The sequence below is a fragment of the Sardina pilchardus genome, chromosome 2 (assembly GCF_963854185.1).
Source record: "Sardina pilchardus chromosome 2, fSarPil1.1, whole genome shotgun sequence".
NCBI classification, from domain to species: Eukaryota; Metazoa; Chordata; class Actinopteri; order Clupeiformes; family Clupeidae; genus Sardina; species Sardina pilchardus.
In genome coordinates, this window is record NC_084995.1 from 42316260 (window position 1) to 42342557 (window position 26298).

A 26298-nucleotide genomic window follows, 5' to 3' on the forward strand; every position below is an offset into this window, starting at 1 on the left:
CAGAAAAATAATCAGCACATCATCAATTAGAATGTGCCTGAAGGCAACACTCAGGAAGACCTTTGCCCAGCAACATTGCTCAGCTGTTTGTGTGCTAGGTCACGGGATTGGTCAGTATCTGCCTGCCTGTATGTCTGTTCATGAGAATAGAGGTTACGGCATTTTGAGTAGCCTAAGTGTGTGCATTTGTGTGTGTGTGTGTGTGTGTGTGTGTGTGTGTGTGTGTGTGTGTGTGTGTGTGTGTGTGTGTGTGTTGTTGGGAGATGGCCATGAGAACACAGCTCTGTGGGTGAAAGAGCCTGGTCTCACACTGGAGCCCTTACCCAGAGTTCTACTGGGCAGAGTGGATCTCGTCTGGCAGTGTGGACACGGGAGCCCGGGGCTGTGTACAGCAAACAAGCTGGTGGCCAGACGGGCCGGGCGGCCCGGCACGGAGCCACATGTGTGCCAGCACAGAGCCGCATGTGTGCCAGCACAGAGCCGCAAGTCAGTTCAGGGCCTGTCCTGTGCGCCGGCACAGAGCCGCATGTAGCCGCAAGTCAGTTCAGGGCCTGTCCCGTGCGCCGGGCTGTTTAAGTGATCTGATAAACATTGCGTGCGCCGGGCCCACTGTCGGAATAACAAGCAGAACGTGAGCGGGGAGGGGAGGGGAGGGAGAGCGAGCACACACGCGGAGTGGTGGTGCGTCATGACGGGGGCCAGCACGCGGCCCTGAGCCACTCACACACACACACACACACACACACACGGAGAAAGTGGGACAGAAACACAGTGATGCAGAGAGAAACGAAAAAAAGAAAGGACGAAAGAAGAGAATTAACTTCAGACGAATTGACAGGAAAGAATGCAGATCACAAGGGATTCTCCTAAATTACAAGCATTCCGTCAGGGCAGCCAGCTTACAAGATATATGGTGCATGTAAATGTAATGTTATTGTTTACATTTATATTAATGTGAATGGAATAGGAGGTCTGGGCCACTTTCAACACAGAACTTTGTGGTTGAGTTTATAGTTTTGGTCATGTTAAGTCAGGCGTCAGGCATCTTTTTAAACATAAAGACAGAATGAAGGTTAATAGCTATGCAAATGACAAATAAAAATATCTGCGCTAATGCTAACTGATGTTTTCTAGCAGATTTGAAAGACATTTGGGTTGCAAGGCGGATGGAAAAAAATAATCGTCATTCAAAGCAGCATTACAAATGGCTGCTGTTTGGTCTTAATTTGGTCAACATGTGCATTTCCCTCTTCAGGGTTGGGAAATTACATTGTTATTCAACTGCTCAGCAATTTGTGTAAAGGCAATTATTGTTAGTTTCACGACAAGCTGTTTTCGAAATGAGTTAGTGAAAAAGGATGTAGATGACGGCAGGATCAAAAGGCGAAATCAAAGGCAGAAAAACAGCCGAGCAGGCAGCCTTCTTTCAGCCGAGCAACAGCGTAAACACGGCGAGGGAAAAAAAACACAGAGAAAATGAAAAGCATAACTGCCATGTTCCTATTTCTGCCAGCGCTTTCCGCTGCACGGACCACACCCCATTCCTGCTCCCCTCTGAACTGGGGCCGAAACACTCCCAGCCTTCTCTCTCCTGGCATGTGTGTGTGTGTGTGTGTGTGTGTGTGAGAGAGAGAGAGGAGCTGTGCAGGTGGGAGTTGGGCCTGGCTCTGGTAAATAAACAGTAGTAAAGGCGCGGGCACTCGGGTTGGGGATTTGGGGTGGGGGCATTCGCTGGTGCAGGGGGGCACGTCCTGTTTTTTCTGGAGAGGTGTGAGAGAGGAGAGGAGAGGAGAGGAGGGGGGCGGAGGGGGGGGCCGGAGGCCGGGGGGCTGGCTGTTGGCTCGGGTTACCCCCTCGGATGATGTGAGCGTGTGGAGCCAAGCCCGCCGCAGCTGAGCATACTCACTCTGCACTCAATGGCCCCTTTTTCCAGGCCAGGGATGAACGTTACCAGTGCTCCCTCTTACCCCCCCCCCCCCCTCACCCTCTCTCTCTCTCTCTCTCTCCTTTGCTCTCTCTCTCCCTCTCTCTCTCTCTCTCTCCTTTGCTCTCTCTCTCCCTCTCTCTCTCTCTCCTTTGCTCTCTCTCTGTATCTCTCCCTCTCTCTCTCTCTCTCTCTCTCTCTCTCCCTCGCTCTCTTGCGCGGCCAGCACCCTCCTCTTCTCCCCTGCGGCCAGCCTCCCTTTCCTGCAGGCTTCCCTTGGTGCTGCTCCAGCTGCTTGATGTGGTGGGGAGCAGGCAGGTTGGAGGTGCGGGCCGGGCCCCCCCCTGCCCCCCCCCCCCCTCCCTCCCCCCCTGCCCCCACCCTGCCCCCCCCCCTGCCCCCACCCTGCTCCATCTGAACACTCCTGTTCTCCGGCAACACAAGGGCCCACTGGTGCCAGCAGGTTGGAGGGAGAGGGCCTGAGGGAGAGACGCGGCAGAGCAGAGAGGTGCTGGGGGTGGAGTGTGTGTGTGTGTGTGTGTGTGTGGTTGAGCGGTTGCCCCAGGGGAAGAGAGGGAATGAAAGCGAGCGGGAGGACTTTCACACACTCCTGAAGCAAAGGCCCGTCTGTGCACAGAGCCCAGACCACAGAGATTTGATTCTGCTGTGTTTTCCCTTCTCTCCTCTCCACTCCTCTCCTCCACTCCCTCCCTCTCCTGACATGTTCTAAAGCTGTTCCCCCTCTCTTCTGAGACTCCTGGGCTCCTGGAGGTGTGTGTGTGTGCGTGTGTGTGTGTGTGTTTTCCCTCTCTTGTGAGACTCCTGTGCTCCTGGAGCTCTGCTCTGTGTCAGGGCGCTGGAGGGAGAGAGAAAATGGAGGCCCACAAAACAAGAGCCCCACACCTCTGTCTCCCTAAATAGGGAGGAGTAGAGAGGAGGAGACTAAAGGCTAATTTAGTGTGTGTGTGTGTGTGTGTGTGTGTGTGTGTGTGTGTGTGTGTGTGTGTGTGTGTGTGTGTGTGCGTGTGTGTGTGTGTGTGCGGAGAAAGCAGGAACTCCCACAATAAACAAAGTTCCTAGAAGGGAGGAGAGAGGAGGTCAGCACGGGACCCTGAGGCGTCAGTGGGTCTCCTAAAGGAGCAGGGTCCTTCCTGTCCAGTCCAGTCCAATCCACGCCCACACCACACCACAGCACACCACACCACGCTATATGCGTGAGTGCACACGTGTGCTCTTGTGCATCTCATCTAGACGCCTCTTTGACATTCACTCATTAGGCATGAAGCAAAAAGATCAGAAAGAAGGATTTTGAGGAACTGAAAGAGGAGTTGAAGTGGACACTAGACGGGGTCAGCACAGCAGACAGCCCCAGGTGTGTGTGGCCCTGGAGAGATAGAGGGGTCAGGGCTGCCTGCCGTGTGATTAGGGCTGTGGGGGGAGGGGGGGGGCGTGTGATTAGGGCTGGGGGGGGGGGGGGGGGGGGGGTGATGGCCGGCCAGACGAGCTCGGCCAGAAGCCTCCTCCTCAGAGGTCAGCAGGCCTCAAGACGGTGGTGGGGTCGCTGGCTGCCCTGACGGAATGCTTCTGGAGTATTAGCTCTGACTGGGATAACTGTGAACCACACAGGCTGAGTGTGTGTGTGTGATGTGATTGGTATTGTTAAGGTGCGTGGGTAAGTGTGAACCATATTACGTGCTTGTGAGGCTGTGAGAGTGTGTATGTGTGTGTATGTGTGTGTCCCATAGCATTCTGCAGTGCTGTAGATCTGTGTAGAAGGCTGAAGCCTGTACTGCAGTAGCACTGGGGACATGCACCGTGTGCAGCAGTCAGTGTGTGTGTGTGTGTGTGTGTGTGTGTGTCTGTGTATGTGTGTGTGGGATGGGCCCAGCAGGGGAGGATGCTGCTGTGCTGCTGTGGTGAACCTCATGGGTGTCTGCAGGGGAAGTGGGGGATTCTGCATGTGTCGGTGTGGAGGCGTGCATCGCTGTGTTGGAGGGGCCTGTGTGTCCTCAGGCCGCTAAGGCCATATAGCCTAGCAGCAAATAGCCTAGTAGCATATAGCCTAGCAGCAAATAGCCTAGTAGCATATAGCCTAGCAGCAAATAGCCTAGTAGCATATAGCCTAGCAGCTTAGCTGACGCTGTGCCAAAGGCCTGTGGGTTACCCAGGGCAACGGGCATCACGCAGGCCTGTGGTCTCTTGTGGAGGCACACGAGGGGGTGCAGGAAAGAGCCGGCACCACCCCTTAAATATCGAGGTCAGTGTGTCAGGCAGGCGTGTGTGTGTGTGTGTGTGTGTGTATGTGTGTGTGTGTGTGTGTGTGTGTGTGTGCAGTTGGAATATCTGTTTGCATGAGCAGCCTATACTTAAGTGGAGCTTACGACAGTTCCTTGGTGAGCGCTATGGGCCGGTTGAAGGTTGGCGGTTTCAGTCAGCAGGAGCCTCTTCTCCTCGGCCATAACTGGACGTTGGTGAGCTGTGAGTGCTGTGATCTGTTTAAAGGACTTTTCTAATGTCGTGTGTGTGTGTGATGGCGTATGTCAGGCCCTGCTGAAGTCACACTCCCACGCTCTGAGGTGGCTGTGAACTGGAGTGTGTGTTTAGCTGCAGAGGCCTGATCTGTGTGTGTGTGTGTGTGTGTGTGTGTGTGTGCTGTGCTGAGGCTGCCCTGTGCCAGCTCCTGAATGGCGACCCTGTGTTGAGTGGGCGCTCTGCCCCCGCGGTGCCCACGCTGGTCTGCGGAGCTCCCGGCGTCTCTCTCGGGCACAGAGCGGAGCTCATTAGCGGCGCTGCCGCGGGTGGCGCGACCGCCCACCAGCCCTGACGTCAGCAGCGGAGCGCCCGTCTCTCCCGCCACCCGCCGGTCGCCGTAGTAACGGGAGCGTGTGGCCCCTCGGCTCCGTACGGTTGCGTAATGTTGCCCAAAGAGCGGCGCGCCGTCGGCACGCTTATGCAACTCCCTCGCGGGTGTGTGTGTGTGTGTGTGTGTGTGTGTGTCTGTGCGTGTGTGTGTGTATGTGTGTGTGTGTGTGTGTGTGTGTGTCTGTGTGTATGCATGCGTGACTGTATTTGCATCAGTCGTTAAGCCTGTAAGAGTACCTGACCCACCCTTGACACCAATGAGGCTCACAGACTTCCAGCGAAAACAGAAAGCAGTTCTGACGTAAGGTCATGGCTGGTTAGTGCACAAGAGACAAATATCAATTCAAATTTCAGCTTCTGTGGAATCCCAATGAGAGCGGCTATTGACACCCGACCTGTGAAGACTTTGCATCGCAAATCTTTGAATTGATTTGTCTGTGGTTGGACTGGGCATAGAGCAAAGAGCCGAGTTTGCCTAGAGGTTTCACAAACTCTCCTGAAGCCAGAGTTAGAGCAGCATTTAATTACTGGAGTAGGATACTGTGTCTGTGTCTCTGTGTATGTGCGTGTGGGTACCTGTATGTGTGTGTCATTATATGTGTACATCTTGTTTGCCCTCATTTGTTTCTGTGCAAGCCTTTAAGCCATTCAGATTTGACTGCTAAGTGCTGTCTATGGAGTGCTTTCCATATTGTTTGCCTTGTGTTGACCATCGTGTCTTTTCCCCTCACAGACGTGCCAAACTGCGGCTGTACTTGGAGCAGCTGAAGCAGCTGGTGCCTTTGGGTCCCGACAGCACCAGACACACCACACTGAGCCTGCTCAAACGGGCCAAGATGCACATCAAGGTACTGGACCTCACTAATCACACACACACTGCTCCTGTTCAGTACTGGACCTCACTAATCACACACACACACTGCTTCTGTTCAGTCAGGACCGCTTTGTCTAGAAGATAGCATTATACTATTGCATGAGATTCATTTTGGTGGCATGCTCTGTTCTGGGGGCCCCTGCCCTTCTATGTTCAAACATGGAAAGCCCAAGGCAGGGAGAACAGCAATAAACCCCCCAATGGGGTACAGAACAGAACAAACATCAATGACCAGACACTGAGAAGTCAGAAGTATGGGGGGGGGGGGGGGGGGGGGGTTAAGGGGAGGAGGTGGGTGGCAAAGTGGCAGAAAAAGCCTCTGGCAGCAGATTGGCAAAGGTAGTTTAAATAAGCCCTGAATGATCTCCGATAAATGAAAGCAGGACCTGGCCAACCAGCTGGCTATCAGCTGAGCTGTTGGATTGACAGGGAAGCTAGCCTCCGTGACCTGCCTGAACTAACGCTGTGCTCCAGTCGTCTGATAGCCACACACTCAGTTGATTAGCTGTCTATTAGTTGACCAGCTCTGCTGTCAGATGGGTTGCGATGGGTTGAGTGCTGTGTGTGTGTGTGTGTGTGTGTGTGTGTACTGCACTGTCACTCACTCCCAGGTTGCAGACAGGAGCCCACAGGAAGCAGCTCACAGCAGCTCTCAGGAAGTGCGTGTGTGTGGCGCTGTTGCGGTCGGATTTCTCCATGCAGCTGCGCAGATGCACATTCAAATCAGCCATTTCCATTCCACAAACAGGATGACACGCCACGAAAAATAGCAAGTGCGGCTGCTAAAAATAGCCAGATCCTTGAAGAAGGGCATGAGAGGGCAGAACACACAAACCAGGACGTGAAACTGCCACACAAACGCACTTGAGTGATCGGCACAGTAAAATGGCTGCGCTCAAGATGAGAAGGCCATCGCGCCACAAGTGCAAAGCCACAGGTGTTGCGCCGCCGACTGGGCTGTTGCACTGCTGGGTCATTGTCTGGCTGGGCTGCTGGGTCACTGTCTGAGTGCGCTGCGAGCGGGCATGTTCTGGGCATCCCCAGCGCCCTTTGTCACGCCAGCGGGCGGATACACGGCCTGGTGAGAAATGCTGAGTGAGAGTGTGTGGTCACAGCAGCGGCGTCACCAGGCCGCCCTGTTAACTCTTTGCTTCCTGTTTACGGCCTGCTGCTCGGCAGCTCAGAGCCCAGCTCCCGGTTTCAGTTTCACTCGGCGGCCTGCGTGCTGCGCTGCGCTGGCCTGTTTCCCACCGAGCTGCTCTGACCTGCACGCAAGCAAGCACTAACCGCGCTCTGCTTTACACAGCACAAATGACATGTCACTGTGACACTTAGAGGCCCGAGCACTGATGTGTTTGTGTGTGTGTTTGTGTGTGCATGTTGTGTGTGTGTGTGTGTGTGTGTGTGTATGTCTGCAGAAGCTGGAAGAGCAGGACAGGAAGGCCCTGAATGTGAAGGAGCAGCTGCAGAGAGAGCACCGCTACCTCAAACGGCGTCTGGAACAGCTGTCTGTACACGGCGCTGAGCGCATCCGCACCGACAGCATGGGCTCCACCATCTCCACCGACTCAGAGCAAGGTGGGGAGCTCTCTCTCTCTTCCTCTCTCTCTCGCTCTCTTCCTCTATCTCTCGCTCTCTCTCTTCCCCTCTCTCTCTCTCTTCCTCTCTCTCTCTCGCTCTTCCTCTCTCTCTCGCTCTCTCTCGCTCTCTCTCTTCCTCTCGCTCTCACCCAACACCCATGTTCCTTCTGCAAACATAACAAACACATGCAAACTTATCTCTACAACAAACCATACTGCCAGTCTTTCCGAGAAAGTTCATGCCATTAGCGAGATGAGTAGGATGAATCATTGGCCACAGACCTCTCTCGCCTCCGTCTTTCTCTCTCTCTCTCTCTTTATCTCTCTCTCCCTCTCTCTCCTGTTTGCTGCTGTCTATCTTTCTGTCTCCCTCTCCCTCTCACTCTCTCTCTCACTCTCTCTCTCTCTCTCTCTCTCTCTCTCTCTCTCTCTCTCTCCGTTCTCCTCACACGCAAGCCTCTGCTCCTGTGCCCACTCCTGTGCCCTCAGAGCCACTGGTGCGTTGACCCTTGACCAATGCCACTCACTCTGGTGCCAAGCTGTGCCCATTAGCGGCTCAAGCCCAGGGCAGAAGTGCACAGAATGTGTGTACATGTGTGTGTGTGTGTGTGTGTGTGTGTGTGTGTGTGTGTGTGTGTGTGTGTGTGTGTATTGTTGAGGAAACTCTGGCTGCTGTAGAGGCCAGGTCTATAGGGGTCCGTGTGCAGCACAGAGGAGCATATCTGGACTGCTCCCCTCGCTCTGCCCGCTCGCTGGGGTTTGTTTACTAATCCGCGGCGTGGTAAACATCCCGCGCTGTTTACCACTCCAGAGGATTAGCAGAGGTAGCACAAAGACTGCTCTGTTTGCCCACGGTTAATGGCCGCTTGCATCCCGGCCTAATCCGCCGACACAGAGGGCCCTCGACGTGCCCCAAGTCGGACACAAACAAACTTTTTTCCCTTTTGCGTGCGTGTGTGTGTGTGTGTGTGTGTGTGTGTGTGTGCGTGCCCATGTGCATAGCGCACTAACCCAGAAGCCAGGCACTCAGCGGTGATTGAGTGTGCCCAGCCTGATTGGTTGGCCACTGCGGAGTGGAGCGTGTGTGTGGTGGGCGGGGCACGGAGTGCTCAGGACGGCACAAGAGCGCACGTGGGCACGTTTAGAGAGCGCTGCGCAGGCACAGGTAGCTCCAGATGGACTCTTTAAGAGTCTATACACTGTGTGTGTGTGTGTGTGTGTGTGTGTGTGTGTGTGTGTGTGTGTGCGTGCGTGCGTGCGTGCGTGCGTGCGTGCGTGCGTGCGTGCGTGCGTGCGTGCGTGCGTGCGTGCGTGCGTGTGTGTGGTGGTGGGCGGGGCACGGAGTGCTCAGGACGGCACAAGAGTGCACGTGGGCTTTAGAGAGCGCGGGCACAGGTAGCTCCAGATGGACACTTTACAGTAAGAGGGGCTTTAGACTGATCTTGGCTTGCAACAGTAACACTAGTGCTCTGTTGACATTATGAAAGTGAGACTATGGACAGATCACTACACACTGCATAGCTTAAAAAAGAACTACAGCAATCATGCAAGACCTCCGATAGCCTAAAATAGCTTAGCTTATTACTGTGCACCAAGCAAGCAAGATCTGTGGAACGGCTTATTTGCTTAAACTGGTGCTGAGACAACAGAAAAAAAGGTTGCAAACAACAAGCATCTCACGTGAAAAAAAGACAGGTGTATCCTGCTTTTGCAGTCTATACACTGTGTGTGTGTGTGTGTGTGTGTGTGTGTGTGTGTGTGTGTGTGTGTGTGTGTGTGTGTGTGTGTGTTTGTTTTGCTACTGTTCTGTTTCTTAATGTGCTGTGCTCTTGTGTGTGCAGACGTGGACATCGAGGGCATGGAGTTGACCCCGGGCGAGGGGGACAGTGTGGACAGCGTGAGTGACGTGGAGGACCACTACAGCCTGCAAAGCAGCTCCAGCGACGGCAGCTACGTACATTCCCACAGACACCAGCCTCACGTCTGCTAGGGTCCCTCCTCCTCCTCCTCCTCCTCCTCCTCTCCTCCTCCTCCGCTGCCGCCGCCGCCTCCTCCATCCACACGGCCACCAGCGGCCCGGCCCAGGCCTCAGCTTCAGGAAAGCGGCCTTTCTGCCCCCCTCCACCCGTCCCCCACCACCAGCCCAGCCCCCCCCCCCTGCAGCTCTGCTCCGACCCCATCACAGCCCCCCCCCCCCCTTCCTCTTCCTCTCCTAGCCCAGCCCACTACCTGTTGTTGCCACAGGCGCAGATAGAGAAAGCAGTTTGTGGTTTTTGGTTGGGATATTGGTGGCTTTATGGCTTGGTACAGCTTTGACTTGTCAACGAATGTGCTGACTGTGTGTGTGTGTGCGTGTGTGAGTGTGTGTGTGTGTGTACGTGTGTTGAGAGAAATGACAAGAGACCGAGTGAGGAAAAGAAAAAAGACTTCCTGATTTGGATGGGCCTCAGTTGAATAGGAGTGGTCTAAAACTTGAACTTAGCATGACGCACTCTGTGGCATCACACTGGCAGATTCTGCTGAAAGGGGACGTGTGGGAAAGACCAAACGAGAAGCACTTCCTGTAGTCCTCAGTGTACTAAAGCTACACACGTGACCTCAGTACCTTATTAGTGTGTACCAGCCCAATGAAACCTCAAGCCTGAGTGTGTTTTAAACCCAGTCCTGCGTGTGGGGTTCGTCTGTCTCTCAATCCCTGCATTGCTGTCCACTCCGTGGTGCACTACTACTGCAAGGATGTTCCACACTGTTCTCAGAACAGGTGTGATGCCTCTAGCCTTACAAATGTCTTGACTTCACTTTCCAACGACTGAGCTAGGCGCAGACCCCGAGGTGCGTATCTCCAGAACTCTTCCATGACCTTGTTTTATGATAATGACTTGCTCAGTAGCAGTGATGTAGCAATAACGCGGAGAGCTGCGTGCTTTCTCCAGACTTTGGCTCGGTTCTGGAGACGAGGAGGTGAGACACTAACAGAGGAGACGCATTCACTAAGTCACCCTGCTCTCCTCTTCTCCTCCTCCTCCTCCTCCTCGGCCTGTTCTCCTGACGCTGCCCATGCTCAAACCACAGGGTGCTTCGACCGAAAGCACTGCACTCCCTGTCAGGTCTCCCACCTGTGTGTGTGTGTTTGTGTGTGTGATCATATGTGTTTTCGGTCAGCATGGAGTTGACAAGTCAAAGCTGTCCTGAGAAAAAAGAATACAAAAAACGAATGGAGGAGAAAACGCCAGCTTTTACGACGATCGCTCTCTGTGGAGGAGTGAATACTACCCATGAGATGTACACTGTTTTAGTAACCTGACTCTTGAGTAACCCCTCTAGACCTTATCTGTCAAATGATGACACGGCTTTCAGGAGTGTTTTGGGCATTGCAAAAGCAGATTGGTCAGTGGAGGGTCCGTGAGAACCCTGCAGGAGTGGGCACCGAGTGTGGTGCCCGTCCGTGGTGCGCGGTCACTCGCTCCCTCTCGACCACTCGGCTAGCCACAGCAGAGGCACTTCCAGCTGCGCTTCTCTCCCTCCGCCAGCTGCCGGTCGTAGCGCTTGGCATCCAACACTTCAGAACAGGACCAGGCCTCCCCGGCAGGCAGGTCTGACCAAAAAAAAAAGGAGATGAAAAGTAAAAAAAAAAAGAAACACCTGCATTAAAAAGTAAAAAAAAACCTAGCTATCGATCACTAAAAGTGGTTTAGAGCGTGTAGTCTATATTTCCTGTATTAAATTTTGTATTATATTTTCCTAAATGTTCCTAATGAAAAGACAAAAAAGAAGAGTATATCTATATATATATGAGAGACGAGAGACAGGAGGCCAGGCTAGTCCAGGGGAGAGCTGGCGACTGTAGGTCTCCCCGGCTCTCCCGCTGTCATTCTGTGCCTTTGGTGAGCCTTGGTGACTGTCGTCATCTGCCCCGCCCCGTCCCTTCCCCTCCCACCCTCGCATCCCTCTCTCCCTCCCTTCCTCCATCCCTCCATCCAGCCCTACTCAGGTCTTCGCCCTGTCGGACACTCCCGCTGCCCCCTGACGCTAGTCCATCCCCAGGCCTGGGGGGTGCAGTGGGGCAGGCCTGGCGTGATGCCTTGCCAAACAGTGCTGAGTGATGGGCACGTGGGTACATGAAGAACCAACAAAGAATCTCCCATCATTCCTGTGCCTCCATGCAACTGCCCCCGGCCCCCGGCCTGCCACCCAGAGCACACAGTTGGCAGCTGTCAGTATCCCTGCCCTCCATTTTGGGATGACCACCCCGCGGCCCCTCCCCCCAGCCCTGCGTTGCCCTGGACGTCTGACACTCATTCTTCATCCCCCCGCCCGCCCGCCTCACACTTTGTGCTTCTCGTTATTGCAACATTGCTTTGTTTGTTTCATTTCTTTCTTTTCATATTTGAAAAACAAAAAACAAAAAAAACAATGAGGTGGAGGCCACTGGGAGAAGAGCAACAAAATCTAATCAATAATGGCAGCTCGAGGTGTTCCCCTGCCCTCTCCTGGTGGCTCTCCCGGCCATAGTGTTCATGTGTGCCCCATGGGATCGTGGGTACGGATCCCCCTCAGTCACGAGGCGCAATACAGCAATATGACCATCTTGTGCTTTCTGTTGGAGGGAAGAGGGGGGGGGGGGGGGGGGGGCTGACAAGTGGGATTGCTTCAACTCTGTGGTGCATTTTGTGACCAACTCTTTTGACATTGATTTGTTGTACCTCTCCACTCTCTCATACACTGAGGTAGAGAGCCAAGAGTGTTTTGTTCTTTTTGAAAAAGCTAAAACATGTTGTTTCATGAAGAGTTTACATTCATGTTGAGGAAATACATGACTGTTAGTAGCAAAAATGTGTTTTTATCAGTTTGTTGTTTAAAGAACAACTGAGTGACATGTTAAAAACAATTGAAAAAAAAAATCATAACTCTTGCACAGAGCCTCCCGTATGCAATGTTAAATTGGGATTTAACTGAATGGTATTTGTGGGCCAGATATGAGATTCTGTTTTTCAGCAGGCGTCATTTTTAAAGGTTACATGTGTCACTTTCAGTATTTGTGATGAGTTAGCTCGAGTGTGACACTGCACACTTCTGAAAGACCACTGAATGCACGATAGTGTCCATGAAAGTCCTTTTTGGTGATGTGCCTTCGAAAACAACATGAACCGAGATTGTACATTGTGACTAGAGATTACAGCCACAGCTTGTGTTTTCTTGAAGCTCCGGAGCTAGTGAGTGTGCACCTATCACAGGTGGATCACAGATGGAATCACCAAGCTAGTCCAGGTCTGAGACATCAGCAGTCCAGTCACAATGAGGGGGTGGAAGACAGAGGAAATTGATATCAGGAAGAAAAGAATGATTCTTGTGGTGCTGTGCGATCATCAACCCCCCTTCCTTCAACCAAATGTCACCTACTGAGGCAGGCAATGGGCTGCCAGTCAAAACATGTCAGCTCTTGTGAGGGGGCCGTCTAAGAGCCCTCAGCACTGAAATCCATCAGTGTGTTACTTCTGTATGTGTGTGTGTTAGCATGTTTGGATCAGCACAAATTGAACAGCATGATGGTGATTGAGGTTGTCTGAGTGATGAGAGCTGCCAGGAGAGGAGAGTCAGGGGAGGGGGTGGAGGGGGGGTTAAGTTGGGGTGGATGCAAGACGGCACTCCAGACGTAGGGCTAAGAGAGGAGAGGGTGCGGACAGGGACACAGTGGGGCATTCCTGCTGTTCCTCTAGTTCTCTACAGATACGCTAGAAGAAGAGACAAAAACCCTCACTTCATAATTATAAATATATTCCTGCCAAATAATTTGTCACTTTGATTCATCTGCACCCGCTCTTAAAGTTGTTTGAGAGGGTGTCTCTTGTAATTCCATAATAGCTTTACATATAAATGTAGATTTCTATTTTAGTGGATGTATTCTCTTGTTTACCCAGTCTACAGCCCACCCCCTGTCATTGTGAGATTAGAATGGGTCCTCCACGGTGGAGTCTGGAGTGTCTTTCCTGAGCTTTTGCTGTTGTCCTGTGTCAAGTGGAGAAAGAACAGAGAGCTGTGCACGAGTGGGAGGGCAGGGGAAGGGAAGGGAAGGGAAGCCAGGGTGCTCGCTGGGGGATTTGGCATTGTGGTCACTGAGCAGGGAGAGTTCTGTGCCCGAGACCTGTGAATATGTTTCCTTTAGAAGATGTGTAATATGCATACAGAAGATGTGTTATATTATATAAGTTCCTTTTGTGTACACATAAAGTACCTGGTGCTAGCTACATTTTCTAGCACACACTTGAAGGTATTGTGTATTCTTTCATTGTAATATAAGTAATTAAAATGTTTTATACATACCTGTGTGGCTGTTCATTGGTTTACTCGTGTCAGTAGTCATCCAAAGAGAACTCAAGAATCATCCAAATCATGTGATCAATAAACATGTACATCTTTAATTTAAAGCATACTAGTAAAATAGGGTACATTTTACAAAGTAATTGTATTGCAGAGGGGCCTGCTCTAAAATTATTTTTAGACTGTGAATTTGTATTCTATAACAGAATCTGTCCAGCATTCACACAACACATGATAAACCTCTAACCCTGGATGCCAACTCTGGGCCTATTCAACCAACCGCCCTCTGCTGTTTGATAGCTGCAAAGACGTTCTGAACCTTGAACGATCAACACACACAGAAGATACACATATTGATATTTTACTTACATCAGTGGTTTTGAAATAAACATGTAGTCAAATGTATTTCAAAGACAGAACTAACCGCTAGTTCTTGTTTAATTGAATTGAAGTGGATTAGAGCTATACCACATGCCGGCTATAGGCCTTGCATAGCACAGAACAAATCGTTCCTCATCTTTTTTAATTGTACAGTATCAGTAGTCACCAAATCCATGAATCCAAACCTGCACATTCCAGCTTTTCCAAAACAAATGTGTTTAGCCTGGCATAGCACAGCACAGCACAGCACAAAAACATGTTAATGTTTTCATATGTGTAAACAAAATGCAGCCCCTGTTGTTTTCCAGAGATTTATAGCGATTTCTATATTGCCTTGACATAATGTTTCAAATTACCATATCCAGCCATAAGTACTATCATCCTTCTGGGATGGCATACGTATTATAAGGCAACATTTACCATACACTAAAAAATAGATTTAGTAATCAAACATATTGCAATGCCTCAAATTACTTATTCATACACACAGATCTAAGAACCTCCTGATAACAAAATAATAATACATTAAAAAACTAAAAAAAAACAATGATATCCATCCGCATGGAATGCAGCCATGTGCTCCAGCACACCTCAGATACGTCTCATATCTGACCAAATCACTCTGATCCAAACAAATCAAATCACCCCCATTATCACATGCATGACATGATTCCTATTTGGAAATTGTGTCAAATATTCTAGCATAATGTGTTTCTCATGAGAAACTTTGTCTTTTTGTCTTTTTTTCTCTTGTGCAATTGAAATGTATGTGCATCCTTGCGTTCAAATGAGTGTCATGCGCTCATGAGAGAGGTAAGAGAGGACAGTCCCTCTGAAGAGAGAGTGCACCACAGTGCAGTACCTGAGAATCAGTGCTACGTCGTTTACAACGAGAGAGAACGAGAGATCAAGAGACTGAGAGAGATATAAATATAAAGAGAAAGAATAGATAAACAGGCTTGATCCCATTAAGGCTCCAATCACAGGAAAGGCACACCCGTTTGGTTCTCTGTTTGTTCGTACCGTGTGTGTGAGTGTGAGTGTGTGTGTGTGTGTGTGTGTGTGTCCACTACAGGTCAAGTCCCAGTGCGTGGCGTGTCCCAGTCACACGTACTGGCTGGGCTTCTGTGGGCCGGCGGAGGCCAGAGTGGCGGCCATAGCAGCCCCCTTCTTCTCAGACGAGTCCTTCACCGGGTCCCTGAGGAGCCACTGGGGCACTTCTCCTGAGGGACACAACACACAAGCACATGTGAGCAAACATGTGCAGGTCTCCACACACACACACACACACACACACACACACACACACACACACACACACACACACACACACACACACACACACACACACACACACACACACACACACACACACACACACACACACACACACACACACACACACACACACACACACACACACACACACCAACTCAGTGCATCACTACGCCTCCTCCTATGCTACATGCTAGAGGTACAGGGAACATCTCAGTACTGAATAAACCTTTTTGAAACAAAAACTCTTTGGATTATTCAATTCCATTTTATGTTCTAAACATTACACCATATCTATCAATATATATATAAATAATTGAACTGAACTAAAATATGGATATGTCTGAGGGTGCTTTGCAAAGCCCAGCTTGACTTTGAACTCTTCAGCAAGTACTAAAAGTGACCATAACCATTTGATCTTATTTATAATAATAAAATAAAAACACTTGCCAAAACAGTGCAGCACTTCTAAAGGCTGGATCTAACAGCCTGCTTATACGGGTGAATGAGGAGGGGGGATTCCATGAGGTGACAGCGTGGCCTTTGACCTTTGGGTGCACATGCAGGGGTGAGTCCACTCCAGGCGTCTGGTTTGGCATTGATGACAGGGCCGCTGGCCTGTCATCACACACAGCCAGAGACGGCGCTGTCTGGGCAGCCCGAGCAGCCCAGGCATCTGGAGAGCCCACTCCAGCAGGAATGCCGTGATGCAGATTCATCTCATAAACCTCCACAGCTCAGCTTACGGAAGGTGAGCGCTCGGGATGTGTTGTATGACATGTCAACTCATTCACCAGACCGGAGGGGGGCGGGGCGGGGCGGGCAGCAAAATCACAACAGAACAACTGAACCACGCAAACTATAAAACAAAACAATGTCATGGCGATTGAGGAACTAGACAGATCGGTGTGGTGATGGACCTCCCACCACCAGAGCACCACAGAGCACACCGAGTAAAGGGAGCGCCTCACACACACACACACACACACACACACCGTGGACTGTGGCGTCCCCATGGGAACCCTGGGGCTCTATGGGAGAGCAGCAGCAGCACTCGGTGCAGTGCAGTGCAGGGTTCTATTTCTGGTGGAGAGGGGCGGGGGGGGGGGGGGGGGGCTTGGGCCTTTTGGCCGAGCGTCTGGGGTCAACGTGCTGCACTCCGCCACCAGCAGACACTCAAGGAACTCGGGACACAGAGTTCTGGGCAGGGAGACAAGGCACGACGGATGCAGGACACAAACAGAGAGGGGGGTGGGGGTGCAGGAGTGTGCTGTGCGATGGGGGTGGGGTCTCCTTCAAGTGTCCCGAGTTGCTCTCTCTGCCAGAGGGACGGAGCAGGAATGCGGAGTGCTGTGAATGGGGCTGTGAGGGGCTCTGTTCAGGCTCAACTTCAAAAACATGACACACCACTGGCGGCGCACACCACTTTTAAAAACAAAGACTTGGACATGGCTTATGAATGACTGCTGCTTTGTAACTTCAAACCAAGGCCTCGCATGTGAGTAGAATTAGCCCGTGAGTGTCTGATGTCTGGACTTCCCCCTCCCCCCCCCCCCCCCCCGCCCCCCTCGCCCCCAACGCTCTCCACCTCGACCCTCCTCTCGAGCGGGAGGGCGGAGCCACTGACCAGAATAGCTCCAGCCCCGGGGTCCTCGGGCGACGGCCGGCGCGCTAGCTAGCGGAGCCTGCGGGGAGGGCAGGGGCCCCTCTCTCCAGCGAGGAGCGGAGCGGAGCGGAGCGCGCTCAGAGGGGTTTCCCGCCCCAGCGTGCCTGACGAGCTGCAGAGCAGACGAGACACACACAGCACACCCCTCCCAGTGATGACACACACACACACACACACACACACACATACACCCTCCCACTGAGGACACACACACACACACAGCAGCAAGAGATGAGCGGGCCGCTGCCCACATGCACGGAGCAGCGCTACGCTACGCTAGGCTACGCTAGGACCCGCGCGGGGGGGCGCCCCGTCACCTCCACAGCCCACGGGCCCACGAGAGCAGATCAAGGCTTCGCAAAAGGAAAAGGGAAATAAACGGGCCTTTGAAGGTGGGCTGAAATGCACAAAAAAAAAAAGATGTTTGTGTGGGGGGGGCGGGGGGGGGGGGGGAATCCCAGCCGTTGAGGAGGATTTCTCTGTTTTGCATCATCCCAGCGCTGGGTGTAGAGAGAGAGCAGTCCATGGCAGGATGCAGCCGCCGCAGCGCTCCTCTCCTGGTGCACCATGTGCAGATCAGCAGCACTCATCAGGAGGCCTGGCCATCACATGACCAGCGGGCTGAGGCTTAAGTGTGTTTACGGCACACACACCACTGCAGCATAGGGCCGGGAGCCACAACGCACTAGACTGCACTACATTACACAACATATTGGGATCTAAAATACTGTGGGATAGGGATTTATGATCAGGGTATATTTGAGATACAATACTCAATATATATTCTTGCATTTCCCCTTGGGGATCAATAAAGTATCTATCTATCTATCATCTATCTATCTATGTATCCGTAGTGATAGAATTACTTTCAAGCATCCAAACAAAACCCAGCAAAAAAATCACATATAAATCAAGTAACCTAATTGTCTGAAAGGAGTGAAATTGTATTGACATTTTTTGACCAAAGAGGTCTCCAGACACACAGACGGAGACGATGGAGAGATCAGTGTGTGATGGCTCAATCCACACATGCAATGGAGGTTGTGTCAGTTCATCTTGAGGCTACTTAAGTCCATCTGTATTGCAAAATGGACTTTTGGTCCCCACTGAGACACAAACCAGAGTATCTATGAGCGTGGTTCAGCTATGAGGAGGGGCATGACAGCGGTCCAACTAAAGTTATTCACAAAACATCTTCTGGATGGGAACTAGGCAAAAGGACAAACAAATAGAGGGGTTCTATCTACACCAGAGCCATATAGATACAGGCTCTGATCTACACCAACTCAAAAACAGCGGCTATTGTGTACACACAGTACACTCACAATAAAGTCTGGTACAATTCTAGAATTGGAGCTACCAGAAGAGATCTAGAACATTCTGCCAAGCAAAAGGCTGTGGCATGCATTATGACCGATAGGCCTCAGAGCAAAGCCGTACAGGAATACTTACCACCACTGGGAGCCTATAGCAGTCCTACACTTTAGCGCATGTATGCAAGAGACAGAATTACACACAGATAGTGATCAGCAACACAGCCCTAGTCCACTCCACCAGGCCATGCTAATGCTGAAGGACACTAATCTTGCAGGCCCTCTGCATAACGGCCGGTCACACACTATGAATTTAGCAATGTCTAGTGGTGCACAGGCTAAGAATCGTCAGTCAGAGATTCACTGCCTAAGTGACATTGCAGCTTCCTCTGTAGACAAGCAGCTGTCTCGGTTCTGACTTTTTCCATCGGTGCAGAAGTGTGCAGGGAATATAAATTCAGCTACAGAAAAAGGGAAATGGGCACGCTGACTTTAAAACTAGAGATATTTTCACTTGACAGTCTGGTTCTTCTTCAACAACATCCCGCATGCCAGAGTCAGTTCATCTTCGACTATACTAGACACGCACACAGATTTCTGTTGGCAACTCAGAGTTGCCAATAGAATGGTCAACAGAGGATGAGCCAATTCAACAGTAATGGTGCTAGGGCGATTACTGTCCCTGGGGATCTGAGGGAGGGCACTTGAGACATGATGGAAAATGTGATGCCTAACCCATCCCACAGCACTGGATATCATTTGCTATGGTTCTAAATGAGAGGGGGCAGATGCCAGAGTGTGTGTGAGTGTGTTGGACATACCATGCATGTTGGCCAATACGTATTCCAACCCCTTCATGGATTTCACCTGGTTGCTCTTGAAGCGTGCCAACCCAAACTCCTGTGGAATGACAATTGAGAAATGTGTTGTTAGTGTGGACAAAAATCCTTCGAAGGAAAAACACACGCACTTAGACACACACACACACACACACACACACACACACAGCTCTAATTTCCCCCCATTTCTCTGTGGCCCACCCTCCTCTCTCCATCCCTCCAGGACATGCAGGGCTGCCATACAGCACTATGTGGAGATCTAAATAACAGTGTGTGTGTGTGTGTGTGTGTGTGTATGTGTGTCTTCCCCTCCGCTGCTCAGGATTTACATCTCTCACTCTTGGCATTCACAAGGCAGCCCTCCTCCACCTGGCTCAGGGGCCGGACCCATAAACCACCCCTAGTCCCTTCCATAAATCTGGGTCAATATTTACAACAATAATAGGAACGGTGGAACATCCAGCAAGGAGGAGATATTTGGCCACTGGGATGTCATTCTCCAAACAAGTGTCAAAGTCTTGGGTGATGGAATGCTAATAGGTTTAACAGGTGGTGATGTGGCTGCGATGTGAACTCCAGGCACTTCATGTCTGCTGAATGGCACTGAACACTAACTGGAGGAGGGAGTAGGAGCTGACAGGTACGTCGTGGGCGCCACAAGCAACTAGTCAGTGTGTGTGTGTTGCCTCCTGACTGGACTGGGGCGGTTGGTGTGTTGTGTGTGTTGCGTGCCGTGCAGGCTGCGGGTCCTACCTGGATGGGTCTGGAGAAGCCGTAGATGCCGGAGGAGATCCAGGCCTCGCGCTGGATATCGGTGCAGTGCGGCCGCTCCTCCGACTGCTGGAACACGCAGCGCTCCCGCACCGTCTGCACACAAACACGGCTTTAGAACCTGGACCTCACACAAGCACAGCTTTAGAACCTGGACCTCACACAAACACGGCTTTAGAACCTGGACCTCACACAAACACGGCTTTAGAACCTGGACCTGACACAAGAGCGGCTTTAGAACCAGGACCTCACACAAGCGCTGCTTTAGAACCTGGACCTCACACAGGAAACGACATTACTAGAACAAAACTACAACTGAAAAATAATGACAAGAACAAAAGCGAGACGTGCAACAGAGCCATTATTTGTGTTTACATGGCACTCCTAATCCTGTGCAGTAATTTCCCGCATATAAGCCTTTAATAAGCATTGTGTATAAGCCGCAGTGTTTTTTACGCAAGTTAAAAGAAACAAAATCATATTAACCCCATATTAACTGCCCCCCTGTATTAACCTCATAGCAGAACATTTTTTGCAAAATCGTTGTATAAGCCACGGCTAATAGTCGGGAAATTACGGATCAGTTACATCTCTGCCTGTTTCCCCTGTGCTTCCTGGTCTTGCAAGGTGGAGCTCAGAGGGCAGGTGCAGGTAGTGGAGCGCCCTCACTGATTGGCCTGCAGGCACCCTGAGAGGGCTATCTGCCCTTACTGATTGGCCTGCAGGCACCCTGAGAGGGCTATCTGCCCTTACTGATTGGCCTGCAGGCACCCTGAGAGGGCTATCTGCCCTTACTGACTGGCCTGCAGGCACCCTGAGAGGGCTATCTGCCCTTACTGACTGGCCTGCAGGCACCCTGAGAGGGCTATCTGCCCTTACTGACTGGCCTGTGGACACCCTGAGAGGGCTACCTGCCCTTACTGACTGGCCTGCAGGCACCCTGAGAGGGCTATCTGCCCTTACTGACTGGCCTGCAGGCACCCTGAGAGGGCTACCTGCCCTTACTGACTGGCCTGCAGGCACCCTGAGAGGGCTATCTGCCCTTACTGACTGGCCTGCAGGCACCCTGAGAGGGCTATCTGCCCTTACTGACTGGCCTGCAGGCACCCTGAGAGGGCTATCTGCCCTTACTGACTGGCCTGCAGGCACCCTGAGAGGGCTATCTGCCCTTACTGACTGGCCTGCAGGCACCCTGAGAGGGCTATCTGGCGCCATGCTGCTCCAGCACGGAGGGGAGTGACACAGGGCCTGAGGGGAGGCTGACTCTCTCCCTGTCCATCTACAGTGCCTGACAGTCCACACACGAGCAGAGCAGAGCAGGTCAGACAGAAGCACACACTGCGTGTTGGACAACAAATACTCTGCAGCCCAAACAAATAGACTACTGTAGGTGCACCAAAGGCTTCTCCTGTGTACGCTCATGTATTTCCGGAGGCCCGTTAACTATGTTGTAATAACACCTTCTGTTATATCCTGCTCCTTATATCTTCACTAAAACACTGAATATCTTATTTTTAACACAATTTTAACACACACATAAATCCTTCTTTTTTTTGTCACATACTGATTCCCTAGTGCAACACCCAGCGCACATAGTCTAACTGTGCTCTTCTAGGTCTTTAAAACATCCAGTACCACCATGCTCTACTGGGGTCCAGGGCAGAGGATCCAGCACCACCATGCTCTACTGGGGTCCAGGGCAGAGGATCCAGCACCACCATGCTCTACTGGGGTGTAGAGCAGAGGATCCAGCACCACCATGCTCTACTGGGGTCCAGGGCAGAGGATCCAGCACCACCATGCTCTACTGGGGTGTAGAGCAGAGGATCCAGCACCACCATGCTCTACTGGGGTCCAGGGCAGAGGATCCAGTACCACCATGCTCTACTGGGGTCTAGAGCAGAGGATCCAGTACCACCATGCTCTACTGGGGTGTAGAGCAGAGGATCCAGCACCACCATGCTCTACTGGGGTCCAGGGCAGAGGATCCAGTACCACCATGCTCTACTGAGGTCTAGAGCAGAGGATCCAGTAGCACCATGCTCTACTGAGGCCTAGAGCAGAGGATCCAGCACCACCATGCTCTACTGGGGTCTAGAGCAGAGGATCCAGTAGCACCATGCACTACTGGGGTCTAGAGCAGAGGATCCAGTAGCACCATGCACTACTGGGTTCCAGGGCAGCTGCAGGGCTCGTTCAGCCATTTCTAAGCATGTCACTAGTGATTTCAAAGAAGCTGAATCATGACTTATGGCCATAACATCTGGTCTGATATCAGAACAAAAGAAAAATTAAAGTACGTAAATGACTAGACTAAATAAGAGCATCAGCACCAGGAACCACTTTCCTACTTGGCCCAATAATCTAAATCTTAAAAGTTGGCCAACATTTTTGCATACTGAGTGGCATAATTCTGCAGCTGTCTTGAGGGAAAAAATACACACAAACCTTCCAATTTATATACAATGGAAAACTTTGTGGTTTCCGAATCTCCCAAATCAAGGAATTTTCCTCAGACAGAGGCGTCTTTGTGGTCAGTGCCAGAGTGCCGTTGCTAACCAGCACAAACAGGCCTGGTGGTGCACAGAGCTGGTGTGTGAGCGCGGCGGAGGAAAGGCCTGCTGGGAGAACGTGCCCTCGGACTCGTGATGCGGGACACCCAGGGCCAGCCACCAACCCACACACACACACACACACACGCACGCACCAGAAATCAAATTTAAAAAGACCGAAAACACACAAGTTCAGCCAGTCATAGGTTGCATGAGGCTTTTTGGAAGAACACTTGGTTCTGCTTTTAACCTGTATAGGACAGTATGAACTTGAGAAAACAGAAATTCGTTATTTTAGGAACTAAAACAGAAGTGCTCCTGAGACTGTTGTGCAAGGGGTGTTTGGAGGGCCACTTAATGTGAGAGTTTGAGGAAGTGTTAACTGCACATTCAGATTTAGATGAGAGATGTACTGTATGCGTCTAAAACTGCCAAGGTGTTTTAAGCTCCCTTGCCCTTTCATCTGTTTTACTGCTGAAACCTAACAATTTGGTCCTTCATAGGGCTTTTGCATATTTCCTTTCTTTCTGTTGACTTGAATAGGCTTGAACTGTAAAGTAAAGTCAACCAAGGTCAATCTAAAAATCTCTGAGGTCATGAGCTTCTTATGAACCTACTTTCTTGCAGAAGTCGTAAGATCTGTCGGACTAAAAAAAATAAATGTGCATGCAGGTACATGAGGATTAAAACTACACTCACCGGCTTCTTTATGAAGCACACCTTTGCCTTCAGAACTGCCAAAATTATTTGTAGCATAAATTCAACAAGCGTCCTGGAAACAATCCAGATGGTCCATACGGACATGATAGCATCACACAGTTGCTGCAGTTTCATTGGCTGTGCGTTCCATGACGTGCATCGCCCTGTTCCACCACATTCCAGCAGTGCCCTAGTGGACTGAGATCTGGTGACTATGGAGGCCATATGAACACAGAGAACTCCTTATGAACACAGAGAACTCCTTATGAACACAGTGAACTCCATACGAACACAGTGAACTCCATATGAACACAGTGAACTCCATATGAACACAGTGAACTCCATATGAACACAGTGAACTCCATATGAACACAGTGAACTCCATATGAACACAGTGAACTCCTTGTCACCAGTTTGAGATGACTGAAGCTTTGTGACATGGCGTATGATCCTGCTGGAAGTAGCCATCAGAAGATGGGTACACTGTGGTCATTAAGGGATGCAACAACACAATGCAGGCTGTGGCATTCAGCAATGCTGAAGGGAAAGATCCACAGAACACGATCCCCACATTATCACACCACCACGAGCAGCCTGAACTGCTGAAACCAGCCAGGATGGAGCCATCCTCTCATGTTGCTTAGTCAGATTCTGACTGCCACCCAAATGTCACAGCAGGAACCAAGGCTCGTCAGACAAGACCACTTTTCCCACTCTTCTACCGTCCATGTTGTGCATTTAAAGATGCCCTTCTGCATACCTTGTTTTTGTCTTTTTTCTTTCTTTTTTTTTAAATGGTTACTTGAGTTACTGTGGTCTTGCTATCACCTCAAACCAGTTCAGTCTCCTTTGACATCAGGCATTTTTGCCCCGGGCACTGCTGCTCACCAAGTATTTTCCTTCTCTGTAAACCCTACAGATGGATGTGTGTGAATATCCCAGTACATCAGCTACTTCTGCCCATCTGGCACCAACAACCATGCCACGCTCAAAGTCACTAAAATGTCCTTTCTTTCCCATTCTGGTCTCAAGTTCAGCAGATCATGTTTGACCATGTCTACATGCCTAAATGCATTGAGTTGCTGATATGTGATTGGCTGATATTTGCGCCAATAAGCAGTTGAAGAGGTGTATTTAATGGCCAGTGAGTGTGTTTCATATCATAAATCTACAGATGAAACTATAATATTGAAGCATATGTTTCTGAATAGTTATTGCAACAGTTATCTGTCACATTATGTGATCACAAGTAAATCCAGCAGTGCTGTCACAGTCAGATCGATTATACAACAACTGTACCAGTGCTACTGCACACTAAAGCCATTCCAGTCAGCACAAATTCACCAAGCTGTTGATAGCTTACAACCCAACCTCGCCCCTCTCACTGATGAACATACTAACGGCATACCATCAGTGTTGTGTGGTTGAGGTTCCAAGTGTACGTGGTGAAGCTCTTGCTGACTGGGTCAACAACCGAGTCCTCCAGGATGTAAACAGACTTCGCAAGGTTGGTGGGGAAGATGCACTCGGCCCACCGCGGGAGCCGGTTGGTCTTCGTGAGAAGGCGGCGAGTACGGAGCTGATGATCTGCCGTCACCTCCCTGAACACAACGTCCTCCGTGAGGACATGAGTGCTGAGGATCAAACAGAAGCACAGGTGTTCTCAAATCAACTGAGCTATGCATTTTGATCCCTGTAGTTGGCCATGAGTGAATAAAAACATGTTTTGGTAGATGTGTGAGGAGTTACGCAACATCTAAAGCTCAACTGAAAAGCGATTATGCATAGCAAGATGTGGAGAGTGAGATCAGACAATCAGACACACACATAATTCAATACACAAGTTTCAGAGAACTATCACTGTACTAAGGAAACTTACCTGAATGGATTCGGATACCTCTGCCAAAACGCAGTGGTAACATGGTCCCATGAACTTTTAATATCCGTCTCATTGAAGAAATATTTCACCATTATCCCAACAGTCAGTGGGTTGTTTTGAGTGTATATGGCCCACTTGTTGACATAACAGTTGTCCTATTCATGGGAGCTTCTATGGTAGCGCCTGTAGAAGAGAACAGTTTAGAGACTTCACTTTGCAACCACAAATTCCTTGTTATTTTTCTTAGGTTAAAGACAAAGACTGAAGGGCAGGCTTGAAAACTGTCTAGACTCCAAAAAAAAGGTTTGCATTGATTATAGGTCAAATGTCGACTTTGAAAAGCCAAATATGGGGAACATTTACATTACTGGGGAATGACCATGATGAGTCTATGAGAAAACTGCCATTTAAATATTACCATGAATAACATAGCTATTAGCTAGCATTACCTAAGACGTTAAGCTATACCATTGACCTTCCCAGCTAAGACCTTCCCCAAACGACAGGTTTTATAATGTGACAGTTTGCCAATTACATAACTGAGAACCTGAAAAGCAAACTTTAGATGACTTAACGTACTTTAACACTCACACATAGTTTTCACCTTCACAGTTACCTAGCTAACATTAGTGCAACCATCATCAGGCTAAGTAATCTACACATGAGCTAATTTAGCTAGTCTGTCTGTCCGTCTTTGTTGTTTGTCATGTAACTTCTGAGAACAGAAATTCATCGGGAATTTCATATGCTGATGTCAACCGGCCCTCACAGGAAAACGCCAGACCGTTCAAATATCAAAATACACCATGAATGCTAACTATTCATGCTGCTGTGCTGTCTCATAACAGGCTAGCTAACACTGGCTGAAGTTAGCCTGATGGCTATCATCATCATCATCATCATCATCATCATCATCATCATCATCATGCATTAATGTTGTATAAGAATATCAAGTGAGGGCAGATAGTAATAACAACTTACCAAATGCATGTGGTTAAAACCTATATGTCCAATCCCCATATTATGCTATCGTTCAATCGCTGTCATTTATCGGTCGTCAGCTACAGCTACAGCTAGCTGGTTAAAATGTACTGGATTGTCGTTGGCTTACCTCAATGAGAGATTGTTCAATGGTTTACGGTGGGGAGGAGTTCGACGCTATTTGCCCATTGGCTGAAAACACCATCATCGGTAGACTAGCAGCTGACCCCTGACCAAAGTTGTGTACAGCAGAAACAGAGCAGAAAACACTTCTGTACAGAGCCTTGTCTGCCACCTAGTGGATTATACTGTCCGTGGATTGTATCTAGAGAAGGCCACATCTGTTTTGTGACTGTTTCCCTATGCTGTTTCCCTGCAGACACA

General features: G+C 50.3%; 2 protein-coding genes across 2 annotated transcripts in view; one reads left to right on the forward strand and one right to left on the reverse strand.

Moving 5' to 3' along the window:
* Positions 1 to 13560, forward strand: part of mxd4 (MAX dimerization protein 4) — a 31731-nt gene extending 18171 nt beyond the window's left edge. The window contains exons 4-6 of the mRNA XM_062530662.1: positions 5520 to 5634; positions 7079 to 7238; positions 9082 to 13560. Coding sequence (XP_062386646.1) covers positions 5520 to 5634; positions 7079 to 7238; positions 9082 to 9230 — 424 coding nt within the window. The 3' untranslated portion in view covers positions 9231 to 13560. The remainder of the gene's footprint in view (positions 1 to 5519; positions 5635 to 7078; positions 7239 to 9081) is intronic.
* Positions 13561 to 13633: 73 nt separating this feature from the next.
* On the reverse strand, positions 13634 to 26055 carry LOC134075151 (PRELI domain-containing protein 1, mitochondrial-like). Its single transcript, XM_062530663.1, has 6 exons — positions 25915 to 26055; positions 24934 to 25116; positions 24463 to 24688; positions 19786 to 19899; positions 19015 to 19093; positions 13634 to 15162 (listed from the first exon to the last, which is right to left on the reverse strand). Exons 2-6 carry the CDS (start codon positions 25023 to 25025, stop codon positions 15044 to 15046), a joined length of 630 nt encoding a protein of 209 aa, XP_062386647.1. The 5' UTR covers positions 25026 to 25116; positions 25915 to 26055; the 3' UTR covers positions 13634 to 15043.
* Between the last annotated feature and the right edge of the window lie 243 nt (positions 26056 to 26298).